The 13,790-nt window shown below is 42.5% G+C and overlaps 1 protein-coding gene across 4 annotated transcripts in view; it reads right to left on the reverse strand.

Moving 5' to 3' along the window:
* The window catches only part of PARN (poly(A)-specific ribonuclease), a 208,354-nt gene extending 197,832 nt beyond the window's left edge, over positions 1-10,522 (reverse strand). For 3 of the 4 annotated variants that reach the window (XM_088017379.1, XM_028117504.2, XM_028117506.2), the window contains exons 1-6: positions 10,364-10,521; positions 9,810-9,887; positions 7,997-8,076; positions 7,449-7,516; positions 7,283-7,364; positions 144-204 (exon numbers count right to left, since the gene is read on the reverse strand). In XM_088017379.1, the coding sequence (XP_087873505.1) occupies positions 144-204; positions 7,283-7,364; positions 7,449-7,516; positions 7,997-8,076; positions 9,810-9,887; positions 10,364-10,382 (388 nt within the window). In that variant the 5' untranslated portion in view covers positions 10,383-10,521. Of the gene's footprint in view, positions 1-143; positions 205-7,282; positions 7,365-7,448; positions 7,517-7,996; positions 8,077-9,809; positions 9,888-10,363 lie in introns of all 4 variants that reach the window. The other variant, XM_088017378.1, reaches the window with a different exon arrangement.
* Positions 10,523-13,790: the final 3,268 nt, after the last annotated feature.

Consider the following 13,790-nt stretch of genomic DNA (forward strand, 5'->3'; position numbering starts at 1 on the left):
ATAAAATATAAAAAAAAAAATTCTAAGGCTGCACATGGTAAGCCAGGACTCTGAGATTCTGTCTCAGATGGCAGGCACAAAAAGATCATGCTCAACCAAATCCAAATTTACAAGCTCTAAGGATAAGCCACATATAATCTTACCATTGCGGAAAACTTTATTAAAATCAAATCCTTGGCTTGCTAGAAAGTCAATGCTTGAGCTCTGAAACAAAAGGGAACAGAACATACATTTTGGTGATGTTGGTGGCAGATACGTGAACAGAAACAGAGAGGTAACTCACACACATAAACAAAGGCAGACAGCCAAGGAAGTAGCATGCCAAAAGTCAGAAAATTAGCATTTCTACTCCAAGGCTGCCAAATAATCCATTCATTTAAACTATCTGAGCTCTTCTCCTTTAGAGCTTATAAAACAAATATCCTTCGTTTCATAATATTTAAGAAAATTGTAATGGGTTAAACACATATTCTCCCAAAAAACAGAAAACTCCTGATCACTGTACTGAGTAGGAAACAATAAAAAGAAATAAAATGTATTGCCAGTCTCTCACCACCAATTCAAGTTTAAAGTAGCTCACATGTGCAAGTCATAACACATCAACATCCACCCCAAGGTTGATTCTAAAAACCCAAAATCTTCACTGGCTAGCCTTTACGTTCAAGATCAAAAACAGAGAAAAGTTCCCAGTAACAAGACTGATTACACAAATACATCTGAAACCTAGAGTGAGCCGAAATATAGACATTTAAATGAAAACATTAAGAAAATACTACCATAGGGCACCTGGGTGGCTCAGTTGGTTAAGCAACTGCTTTCCGCTCAGGTCATGATCCTGGGGTCCCAGGATCGAGTCCCGCATCGGGCTCCCTGCTCAGCAAGGAGCCTGCTTCTCCCTCTGACCCTCCCCCCTCTCATGTGCTCTCTCTCTCTCTCTCTCATTCTAATAAATAAATAAAATCTTAAAAAAAAAAAAAGAAAATACTACCATATATGGTACACATGAATGGCAAATCACAAAGTTCTTGACTCGATGTGACTAAAGAGCATAAAATATGACCGTAGCTGCTCTAATTTCTTGTTTTAAGTCAGAACACGAGAGGGTGACACACCTGAGTCATTTTGATCTGGTTCCTCAAAGAACTACCTTTCCTGAACTGTACTTTGACAGGATACCATCTGCCCAGATGAGGGACGTTGTACCAGTCCCGTGACACTCGTGATGGTATTCACGTGAGACAGGTAGCCAAAGACAAGGTTTTCTACATTCGTGATTTCTTTATGGTAATGAAAGGCGCATGTTCTGATTCTGTGCACCACAGAGCTGTGTGTGTTTCCCCCATCTTAGCTGCTAGGAGACGCACAGACAGTGGAGACTTTCTTTGGCACAAATTCTGTGTTCTAATCATACCATACTAAGCACATCTTCGTTTTTCTTTTCTTCCCATTTTTTCCTTTACTCATTTTTTAGGGTGTTGTGTTAAAAGATAAATACCATACTTATCTTTATTAGCCAACACAAATTCTTTTTAAAATATAGCAGGATGTAAAAAAGACTATTTTAAGGGCGCCTGGGTGGCTCAGTCGGTTAGGCGTCTGCCTTTGGCTCAGGTCATGATCCCAGGGTCCTAGGATCAAGCCCTACATCGGGGCTCCCTGCTCAGCGGGAAATCTGCTTCTCCCTCTCCCTCTGTTCCTCCCCCTCCTTGTTCTCTCTCTCTCTCAAATAAAATCCTTTAAAAAAAAACTACTTAAAATGCTGAATTTTGTCATGTATTTCTTACCCTAATTAAAGAAAATCCTTGAACCTACAAAATCTATTTGGGTTTAGTATCCATTAGTCTTTGATTTGTCCTAAATGTACCATTTTTAGGATTCAAAAAATGAGCACAGCTATTTGGAAGAACAATTTCAGGCAGCTATCAAAATTTCAAATGCGTATGCCCAATGAGTCAGCAATTCCCCTTTGAGGAAATCTATAAAAAAATCCTATAGGGTGCCTGGGTGGCTCAGTGGGTTAAGTGTCTGCCTTCAGCTCAGGTCATGATCCCAGGGAACTGGGATAGAACCACGCATTGGCTCCCTGCCCTGCTTCTCCTTCTCCCTCTGCCCCTCCCCACCCCACCCCATGCCCTCTCTCTCTCTCTCACTCTCTCAAATAAATAAAATCTTTTTTAAAAATTCTATAAAAATATTCCTACATATATGTGGCACCTGGCTGGCTCAGTCAGTAGAACTCTTGATCTCACAGTTTTGTTTTTTTTTTTAAGATTTTATTTATTTATGTGACAGAGAGAGACACAGCGAGAGAAGGAACACAAGCAGGGGGAGTGGGAGAGGGAGAGGCAGGCTTCCCGCCGAGCAGGGAGCCCGATGCGGGGCTCGGTCATGACCTGAGCCGAAGGCGGATGCTTAACGACTGAGCCACCCAGGCGCCCCGATCTCAGGGTCTTGAGTTTGAGTCCCTCAATGGACATAGAGCTTACTTTAAAAAAAAAAAATTCCCATACATACACCAAGATATACTACACACGAATGTTGACTGTAACATTGTTTAAAATAGGGAACCTTTGGGGCACCTGGGTGGCTCAGTCGGTTAAGCATCTGACTCTTGGTTTTGGCTCAGGTCATGATCTCAGGGTCGTGAGACTGAGCCCGGTGTCAGGCTCTGCGCTAGGTGCAAAGCCTGCTTAGAATTCTCTCTCCCTCTCCCTCTCCCCTCTCCCCCTGCCCTCTCCCCCTGCTCTCTCTCTCAAAAAAAAAAAAAAAAAAAAAAAAACCTTTGGAAAACTTCTAAATTCTAATTAAATAAATTACATACATCCACACTGTGAAATATGAAGAAACTGTATTGAGTGGAAAATACAAGTTACATTAAATATGAATATCAGGGGCGCCTGGGTGGCTCAGTTGGTTAAGTGACTGCCTTCGGCTCAGGTGATGATCCTGAGTCCCGGGATCGGGTCCTGCATCGGGCTTCCTGCTCGGCAGGGAGTCTGCTTCTCCCTCTGACCCTCCCCCCTCTCATGCTCTCTCTCTCTCATTCTTTCTCTCTCAAATAAATAAAATCTTTAAAAAAAAAATGAATATCAGGATTCCGTATATATTTTTTTAAAAAGGTAAAGTTAGATATACCTGTGTAGACCTATGGATACAGATGGCCCCCGACTTAATAATGGTTCAATTTAGGATTTTTCCACTTCACGGTGATGCAAAAGCAATACGCATTCAGCAGAAACGATACCGCAAATTTTGAATTTGGATCTTTCCTGTGCTAGTGATCTATACAGTACAATATTCTCTCATGATGCTGGGCAGAGGCAGCTCCCACTCAACCATGCAAACACAAGTGCTTACAACCATTCTGTACCCCTACAACCATTCCTTTTTTTCTTTTTAAAGATGTCATTTTTAACCCAGCATGGGGCTCAAACTCACAACTCTGAGATCAAAAGTTGCATGCTCCAGACTGAGCCAGCCAGGCGCCCCACCCATACAACAATCCTACGTTTTATTTTCAATATGGTATTCAATAAATGACATGAGACTTTTAACACTGTATAATAAAACAGGCTTTGTGTTAGATAATTTTGCCCAAGAACAGGCTACTGTCAGTGTCCTGAGCACGTTCAAGGTAGGGTAGGCTACTCTACGATGTAAAGCAGGTTGGGGGTATTAAAAGCAGTTTTACAATGTTTTCAACTTACAATAGGTTTATTGGGACACGCCACCATCATAAGTAGAGGAAAACTGTGTATGTACACAAGTATATAAAAGTTAGGAAAAAGGAGGGGCGGGGCGCCTGGGTGGCTCAGTCGTTAAGTGTCTGCCTTCGGCTCAGGTCATGATCCTGGGGTCCTAGGATCGAGTCCCGCATCGGGCTCCCTGCTCAGCGGGGAACTTGCTTCTCCCTCTCCCTCTGCCCCTCCTCCCCACTTGTGCTCTCTCTCTCTCTCACTCACTCTCTCTCTCTCTCTCTTAAATAAAGAAACAAAATCCTTAAAAAAAAGTTAGGAAAGAGGAATGAAACAGGGAAGGAGATGGAAGAGGATATTTTTTAAAAACTCAATTACTCTACAAATAGCAGCAATGTTTTGATATTTCACCATCATTTATGTATTATCTTCAACGAATTCAACATTTGATGCTCAGCTAGGATAAAAGAGAAGAAAAAGAGATGAAAACAATGTAAATGCCTAAAATACAGAGAACAAACTGATGGTTGCCAGAGGGGAAAGAGGGAAGGGTATGGGCAAAACAGGTGAAGGGGAGTGGAAGGTACAGGCTGCTGGTCATGGAATGAGTAAGTCATGGGAACAAAAGGTACAGCATTGGGAACATAAATTTCATCATCTCGTACAGGTGGTGACAGGTGGTAGCTACACTTGTGAACGCAGCACGACAAACAGAAATGTTGAATCACCATGTCGTACACCTGAAACTAATGTAATATTATTTATCCACTGCACTCAAAAAAAATTTTTTTAAGTAATGTAAATGCCTCCCATCCCACTGGATGGGAACACCCCCTGGGAGTGTGTGATTCTGAGTCCACCCGTTCTTCCATATCCTGCCTAGTGTGTGAGCATCTCACTGTGTGTACAGACACTTACTTTACAAAGAGCCTATTACACGTTGCTCTACTCCCCAGCCCTACCTGTTTTAAGGGTGAGAAGAGCTGTCCAAGAGTGATTTTTGCCTAGACACAATTTTCGCCCCACTCTCTGACTTTAGAAGCTAACTTCCTTGTAAGATGCAACTCTGCTGCAGTCCTAGAATTTTTTTTTTTTAAGATTTTATTTGTCAGAGAGAGAGAGTACGTGCACACAAACAGGGCGAGCAGCACACAGAGGGAGAAGCAGGCTCCCTGCTGAGCAATGAGCCCAATGTGGGACTGAAGCCTGATGTGGGACTTGATCCCAGGACCCTGGGATCATGACCTGAGCCAAAGGCAGGCGCTTAACCGACTGAGCCACCCAGGTGTCCCAACAGTCCTAGAATTTTATTTTATTTTTTTAAAGATTTTATTTTTATTTATTTGACAGAGAGAGGCAGCAAGAGAGGAAACACAAGCAGGGGGAGTGGGAGAGGGAGAAGCAGGCTTCCTGCTGAGCAGGGAGCCCAACGAGGGGCTCGATCCTAGAACCCCGGGATCATGACTTGAGCCGAAGGCACATGCTTAACGACTGAGCCACCCAGGTGCCCCAGTCCTAGAATTTTATTTTATTTTTTTTAAAGATTTTATTTATTTATTTGAGAGACAGAGAATGGGAGATAGAGAGCACGAGAGGGAAGAGGGTCAGAGGGAGAAGCAGACTCCCCGCCGAGCGGGGAGCCCGATGTGGGACTCGATCCCGGAACTCCAGGATCATGACCTGAGCCGAAGGCAGCTGCTTAACCAACTGAGCCACCCAGGTGCCCCCCAGTCCTAGAATTTTAAACAAAACAGAAACCACCTTGGATGGAGAACAAAACAAAACAAAACAAAATTCAAAGATATTATCGTTCACCTTATCCATACAATTCACAAGTTTACATAGTAAGTCTAAACTTTTTCTCTGACTTTGCTTTTCCAGACTAAAAAAACTGTAATGTTTATCCCACTGTCCACTTTACCATTGTTTTTTTAAGATTTTATTTTTTTACCTATTTGAGAGAGAGCGAGAGAGCACATGAGCACACATGTATGCGAGCAGGGGAGAGGGGGTGGGGAGCAGAGGGAGAAGCAGGCTCCCTGCTGAGTGTGGAGCCTGACTTGGGGCTCAATCTCATGACCCTGAGATCATGACCTGAGCCACAACCAAGAGTCAGATGCTTAACCGACTAAGCCAGCCAGGTACCCCCCATTGTCCACTTTAGACATGAGTCTCTGGCCTGTTCAAATCTATCATATCTTTTTTTGTTTGTTTCTTAAGGAGGGGCTGGCAACCGGAATTGCACTGAATATTCCAGGTGTGGCCACAGAATAGCTTTGTACGACAGCCAGAGTTCTTCTGATCCACTTCCATTGCATCTCTAGAGTATCTGTACTTGTGTTGGTATTTAGAACAAAGCATCATCCCTAAGATGTCTCATTGCCAATGTCTGCTTTTGCCCGACTGACGCCCAGCTAACGTCATGGAACCCACTTACATTTCTGTCTTCTCCTGGTATTGCTGGAAAACTTTATCCACCCAAATTGCCAAATGGAGCCTATTTTTTTTCTCAGTGAGAATCTACAAATACTGTTTAATTAGTATCCCCTATTAAGGTAATTCGTAAATAGATATTAACTGAATGCAGAATAAAGACCTACTGGCTAATTTAAGAAACCAGGTTACAAAACCAAAACTACCTTCACCTTTCCTCTTCAGCCCCAGGCATATGATTAACTCGTAATTTCACTTGCCTTATTACAGAAAGAATCTGTCATGGCTCAGTCACTCAGAAGCCTACCCTCCAGGCTTTCTTAACCTCATTACTCCTTACATGCAGAAGGGAAGAATGGCAAGACTCAAATGAACTAACTTTGCTGAGAGAGAAGCAAGGACACAAGATTCTAAGGGAAAAAAGATCATCCCTCGTCTCTAGTCACATATCCATACACTACACGACTTATTCACAACCTCCTTATCCTTTATAATAGGTTATTAAGAGAACAGAAAGAGGAAACTGATATTTACTGAGGTCTACCAGATGAGCCACAACTCTAAAGGCGATGTTCTAAAGGGCAACCTCCCTGAATCCTTACCTTGGCTAATAAAGTATGCCCTGTCCTCCTCAGGAGGAAACTGTGGACTCTCTTTCTTCACTAGGGAACGAGGGAAATAGAAATGAACACATGACTTTAGCCCCTTCTGGGTTCTCTTTTTTGAAACAGGATACACACATACTCTGTTCCTCTAGAAAATAAAGTTCTACCCTCAGAGATGAGTACAAAGAGAATGGGGTGGGAAGAAGCCTGAAGGACCTGATCTGTAGGTTCAAGTCAGGGGTAAGATATTAAAAATCCCCAACAGAAACACATTACAAAGCCATGTTCCCAAAGTCAGCTGTGCTAATAATAAACCTCATGTTCTGGTTTCCATCAACCTGTCTCTTGCTCTTACCCTGATTCTAAAGGAAAGAGGAAAAAAGCAGTGTCATTAGTTTGCCACCCTAAAACTGAAAGTCGGAGAGGTGAAATGGTTTGCTAAAAACCCAGTCAGTGGTAGCACCAAATTTTAAAAAGAATTCTGATTCCACATTTCCACACTGCCTCATCAGCACTTCGTAACAGAAGAAAATCAATTATGCTACCAACCTGACAAACAAACTTGACATCTGGTGAGGATCTATTGAAGGGTTTCGGGAATACATAGAAGTTAAATGACTTTGTTACATACCTGCGGGAAAGATGACAAAAGGAGACTTAGTGGGTTACATTACACCAGGAAAAAAGAAATCCACCGCTTATTAAAACAACCTACTTTGAATCTGTGTGGTCATACTTAAAAGTGCAAAGGCCAAACTGAAACAGCAAAAAGTCCATGGAATGCTGGAAAAGGGAAACAAAACACCTGTCAAATCAGTGTTGTATATTCAACGTGAGCAAGAGTACTCTCAACCAGATGGGCTTTCTAACTACTCAATTTGACTTTTAGTAGAATACTTCCGATTACAACAGATTACACATTATGTATCATAAGCGTTATTAATTTACATTAATTAATGTTTCTTAATACTTTTCCCAGTTAAGCACCTATCCACCAACCAGAGCATCATATTGGGCCTATTTCCAAATGATTAAAATAACCACATCGTATTCCCTACAAATCACATTAACACTGAAAATACTAAACCTTCCCCAAAATGTTTTCCAGCAAACAATTATTTTTGCTGTTATTAACATTACTAAAATATCATTTCACAGCGGGGGTAGAGAAGTTAACGTGCAAGTTTAATGAAAACATTTCTTTATAATTCAACGTAAGGAAGACCAATGTGGGGGGGGAGATGTTCGAGCACATCCACTTACCTTTTTAAGCTTCTGATACCTTTCTTCTGGAGTGTCAAAACCATTTGTCAATGCCGTGACTGAAGGTCCATCACTGATTCCTAATTTTAAGAAATAAACTTTTTTGTAACAGTCATGTAAAAACATCAGTCAACTATTCAATGGCATGGAATTTCATATTTTTATGAATTAAAATTAATTGGAAATGCTCCTGACTTCACTTTTTCAAAATGAGAATTAATTTCACTGGCCACCAAGCTAAACACTGTAATAATGAATTTAGAGATGCGAATGCTTTAATTTGATGATAGTGCTAGTGTCTAAAATAGGTTTCGAAACACAATAATGATTTAAGAAAGCAATCTCTGTGATTAATAAGATTTGTTGCTTTCAAAAGGATTAATGCATAATTAGACATCCAAGAATCCTGAAGTGTATTATTGTTAGAGTACCAGTCTTGATCAACAGTTTGGAGTAATATTTATACAACAAAGGAATTTTGAAAGTCAAAGAGAAAAATTATTTCTGGTGAAAACTGAGCTTCCCAGGGAACTGACTCCAACTAGAAACCTCATGCTTAAAGATAAGTATCATATTTACCCGAGCATGGATTCCTTCAAAAAGGCTTAAGTTTTTCAAACACATAAAATCAGGTAGCAAAAATGGGTATCTACACCAATTGTACATACTGTCTTCAACAACTGAGAAATTAGTTTTCTATCCAAGGGAAAATAAACTTTGCAATCGTAAGTGTTGACAAAGTGTGACACACACATACACACCCATGCTGAGCTATGCAATGAACACTTCCACTAATGCATAAAGAAATGCCTTCATTTACCTGCAAGAACCTGACCTTAAAGTCAATCACAAAGGAAAAATATTCTATGAATCCACTTATAGGGAAGTGCCTAGAATAGTCAAATTCTTAGAGACAGAAATAATAGCTGCCAGGGGCGCCTGGGTGGCTCAGTTTGTTAAGTGACTGCCTTCGGCTCAGGGTCATGATCCTGGAGTCCCAGGATCGAGTCCCGCGTCGGGCTCCCTGCTCAGCGGGGAGTCTGCTTCTCCCTCTGACCCTCTTCCCTCTCGTGCTATCTCTCATTCTCTCCCTCTCAAATAAAATAAAAATAAACAAAAATCTTAAAAAAAAAAAAAAGAAATAATAGCTGCCAGAGGCAGTGGGGAGGGAAAAATGGAGTTACTGTCCAACTGAAAGAGTTTCAGTTCAGGGAAAATGAAAAAGTTCTGGAGATGGATGCAATATGATGTGAATGTGCTTAATGCCACTGAACTATAAAAACCACTTCAAGAGGGTTAAAATAGGGGTGCGTGGGCGGTTCAGTCATCAAGCGTCTGCTTTCCACTCAGATCATGATCCCAGAGTCCTGGGATCGAGCCCCCCATGGGGGTCCCTGCTCCACGGGAAGCCTGCTTCTCCCTCTCCCACTCCCCCTGCTTGTGTTCCCTCTCTCGCTGTGTCTCTCTGTCAAATAAATAAATAAAATCTAAAAAAAAAGAGGGTTAAAATAGTAAATTTTGTTATGCATATTTCACCATAAACACACAAAAAACCTGACCTTTACCCTACCACGTGCATGTCACAGTTTAAGCCGCACCAAAACCATGATCTCGATCTGTAACCCTCAGAGCTCGAACAATCACAAACCCACGGCACCTCTTCAGGCCTTTGAAACGTGTAAGAGGAAACGTAGAGACTCCTACAACGCCCAAGGCCACAAACAGGGAGGAGCGGCCAGCAGGCAGGGAGTCAGAGGGTCAGGAGGAGCCTTAGCTATGCATTGCTAGCCCCTAGCTTGCAAGCGAGGGATACCTGAAAACTCCCCATCGATGGCGAAGAAGTCGGCCTCCTCTATGGCCTGGTACACTTTGTGAAGATTACTCTTAAAATCTGCGGAGAAACCGAGAAGAGGCTCAGAGACGGTGGCCTGGCTTCCTGCCCAAGAGCTCCTAACGGGAGAGGAAAGAAGGGCTGGGGAGATCCTGAGACCTCGGGCAGGAGGAGGAGGAGGACAAGTCCCAGAGGGATAAACAAGACGGAAGGCATTAAGTCCCCGACGGGTGCACGGTTGGAAGGGGTCGAGTCCCGAGTGGGTGCATGGGCCTTAGGAGGACAAGTCCCGGGGGGCGCTCGGGCCACAGAGGCACACGGCCCTGGGGGATGCCCGGGCGGGAGGACAAGGCCCCTAGGGGTGCACGGGACAGAGAGGGACAGGGCCCCCCAAAGCTCAAAGACTTAAGAGGAAGCAAACCCCTGGGGGGCTGCCTCAGTCCCAGGCCCCGGCAAGCAAACCGGCCCTGGTCTGGGCCTAGCAGGCCGGGTGAGGGGGGCCGTGGGGCTCGGGGAGGTGCACGGAGGACACGCACTGCTCCTGATTATCTCCATTCTGCAGAGTGGCCGGAACCCCGGCCCCACCCGGGCCCGCCTCAGCCGTTCTACTCGCAAAGTTCCACGGGGACCGCAGTAGCAGCGGAGGTAACAGCGGCGGAGACCGCGGCGGCGACTTCCGGAAACAGCGCGCGCCCGCGCGCATCACGTGAGCCTGCGTCAGCGACGGGGGCGGAGCCAGGCTGGGCTCCTTTCCCTCCTTCCAGAGACAGGGGAGGGGCGTGGCTATGGGAATCCTCAAGACGTGGCCTAACTGGCGGGGCCAGACGTAAGACCGTAACTTCCAAAGAAATGTCCCTGTCTTGACCCCCAGTTGGTGAGCATATATTCCCTGGCAATATTATGTGCCAGGCACTCTGAAACGGATGGGGATACGGTGATTTACAAAGGAGACAAAGTCCCTAACCCGTTGGAGCTTAACTTGGGGTAAAAGGGGAAAGTCAAGGCAGGAATCAAACTGCCACTTTAAAACACAATCAGCGCTATGAAGAGAAAGAGCCCGGTGCTGCAATAAGAATAATGGGGGGGAGGGGTGGAGAAGAAGAAGAAGAATAGGAAGGAGGGTTACTTAAGAGAGGTGAAGAGCATGCAAAGTTGAGACCGCACTAGTCAATGGGACTGGGGAACGAAATAGATGAGATCTTGCTGTTTTGGTTGGTTGGGAGTATACCATTGATCCTCAGAGCCTACAATGGTGTTGATGCACAGTAGATGCTCAATAAACATAGTTTGAGTGAATGAATTCACTTTCATCTTTCGCAAAAGCCGACTCTGAAGTTGATTAGAAGGCCTGCTTTCAAAGGCTAGGTCTGCCATTACTTAGGTCTGGAATGTATTCAAACTTATTAAACCTCAATTTTCTCATCCACTAAATAAGGTTGAAGATAATTGGTGATAATGTTTGTGAATTATAGAGTATTGTATAAATAAATGTAAGATATTAGAGTTCTGACTTGTCACAATTCCCCTGCATTCACACCTCTTAGTTTGAGATTTATTGAGGACAAAATCCATGTTTTTGAAAAAAAAGATAACCATTTTCCCCAAAAAAGAAGTATTAGGTACTCTAAAGAACACAAAAGAGTCTGGACATATTTTCCCTACCACGTCCCTCCACAAAGTTCATTTCCCTTGCCTCATGCAATGGAAATTTACATATAGGTAATCGTTCACCATCCCTAGTGTGAACAGCAAGGAATGAATGTGAATTCTAGAGTTCAGATGGAATGGGAAGGAGAAAAATATGATAGGTAGTCAAATATCAGGCTTGAAATATCTCTGCCTTCTTGTTTCAGCTTAAAATGTCTAATACAGAAAGTACTAGACACATGGCCACTTAAATTTAAATTTTAAGTAACTTAAATAAATTTAAGTAATTTAAATAATAAAACTTACTACAAAGCTATAGTAATCAAAACAGAGTGGTATTGGCATAAAGAAAGATCTAGAACCCAATGAAATAGAGACCCCCAAAATAAGCCTTTGCATAAATGGATGTATGATATACACCAAGTATGCAGAGATCATTTGATGGGAAAAGAACAGTCTTTTCAACAGTAGTATTGGAAACACTAGATATCCACATGCAAATAATGAAGTTGGATCCTTACTATATAACATATAAAAATTAACTCAAGGGCGCCTGGGTGGCTCAGTCGGTTAAGCAACTGCCTTCGGCTCGGGTCATGATCCTGGAGTCCTGGGATCGAGTCCTGCATCGGGCTCCCTGCTCGGCAGGGAGTCTGCTTCTCCCTCTGACCCTCTTCCCTCTCGTGCTATCTCTCATTCTCTCTCTCAAATAAAAAAAAAAAAAAAAAATTAACTCAAAATAGGCCAAACATCTAAATGTAAGAGTTCATGAAACTCTAAGATTGTTAGCATAAAACATAAGGCAAAAACTTCACAATATTGGATTTCGCAATGATTTTTTTTCAAATATGATACCCAAAGCACAACTAACAAAAGAAAAAATAGATGAATGGGACTACATTAAAACTTAAAATATTTGTGAATGAAAGGATTCTATCAACAAAATGTCAACCCATGGAATGGGAGAAATCATATATCTGATGAGGGGTTAATATCATTAATATATAAAGAACTCCCACAATTCAATGACAAAAAAATCTGATTAAAAAATAGACAAAGGACTTGTATAAACATTTCCCCAAAGAAGGTATACGAATGGCCAATAAACACATGAAAAGATGCTCAACATCACTAATGTGAATCAAAACCATATGAGATAACCTTTCACATCCTTTAGTTAAAAAGTAAAAATCCTTGTGTGCTGTTGGTGGGAGTGTAAAATGGTGTGACCACTGTGGACAACAGTGTGGGGATTCCTAAAAAATTAAAAATAGAATTATCATATAATGCAGCGATTCCTTTTCCAGGCATACACCAAAAAAAAAAAAATTTGAAAGCAGAGGTTTGAATAGGTATTTGCACACCCATGTTCTTAGGAGCACTATTCATAATTGCCAAAGGGTGGAAGCAACCCAGTATCCATCAACAGATGAAGAGGTAAACAGAAAGTCTATATACTTAGAATGGAATATTATTCAACCTTAGGAAGGAAATTCCAACACAAGCTACAAGGTAGATAAACTTTGAGGATATCATGCTAAATGATATAAGCCCATCACAAAAAGACAAGTAAGGTGTGATTCCATTCATAGGAGGTACTTAGAGTAGTCAGATTCACAAAAATAGAAGGGTGGTTCCCAGAGGCTAGAGAGAAAGGGGGGTGGGTGGGGAGGATGGGTTGGTGTTAAACGTTTAACAAGTACGGAGTTTCAGTATGGGAAAGTGAAAAAGTCCTGGAGATGAATGTACAACCATGATGTCACTGAATTGTACACTTAAAAAATGGCTTAAATGGTAGACTTTGTTATGTATCTTTTACCAAACACACACACGCTGACCACCTAGTGCCAAATTATTCTCCAGAAAATGAGTTCACACTCTTATCTGCACTAGCGCAGGACCAGTCTTTTAATTCTTTGCTAATTTGATCTGTAGGGGGTAAAAATGTCATCCCAAATGATCAGTTTATCAATCTCCAGGCCAGTGGTTTAAAACAGATAATCAGCATGAGTTCTCAACGGACCAAGACATTGGGAGAAAAACATTGGTGATAAAGTCATTTTAATTCCGGTTCTTAATACTGCAGATGGAACTTCACCCAAGGTCCTGGGATTTTTCTGCATGAGATACTAAGGCAAAAAAAAAAATATTATGGGGACTACAGTGCGGTCTTATAATATTAATTTCTGGGTAAAGCTGTTTCCTCCAGACACAGAAATAGCCCACCGGGACGACCCGACCCAGACACCAGCCACACCCTCGGCGTGTAACGCTACCGCCCCAGGTCTGTCCCTGGAGAGTAAAGGGCGGGGACCA

Source organism: Eumetopias jubatus, unplaced genomic scaffold (assembly GCF_037043125.1).
Source record: "Eumetopias jubatus isolate StellerSeaLion01/CBP00866 unplaced genomic scaffold, mEumJub1_p1.0 scaffold_12, whole genome shotgun sequence".
Taxonomy (NCBI): Eukaryota; Metazoa; Chordata; class Mammalia; order Carnivora; family Otariidae; genus Eumetopias; species Eumetopias jubatus.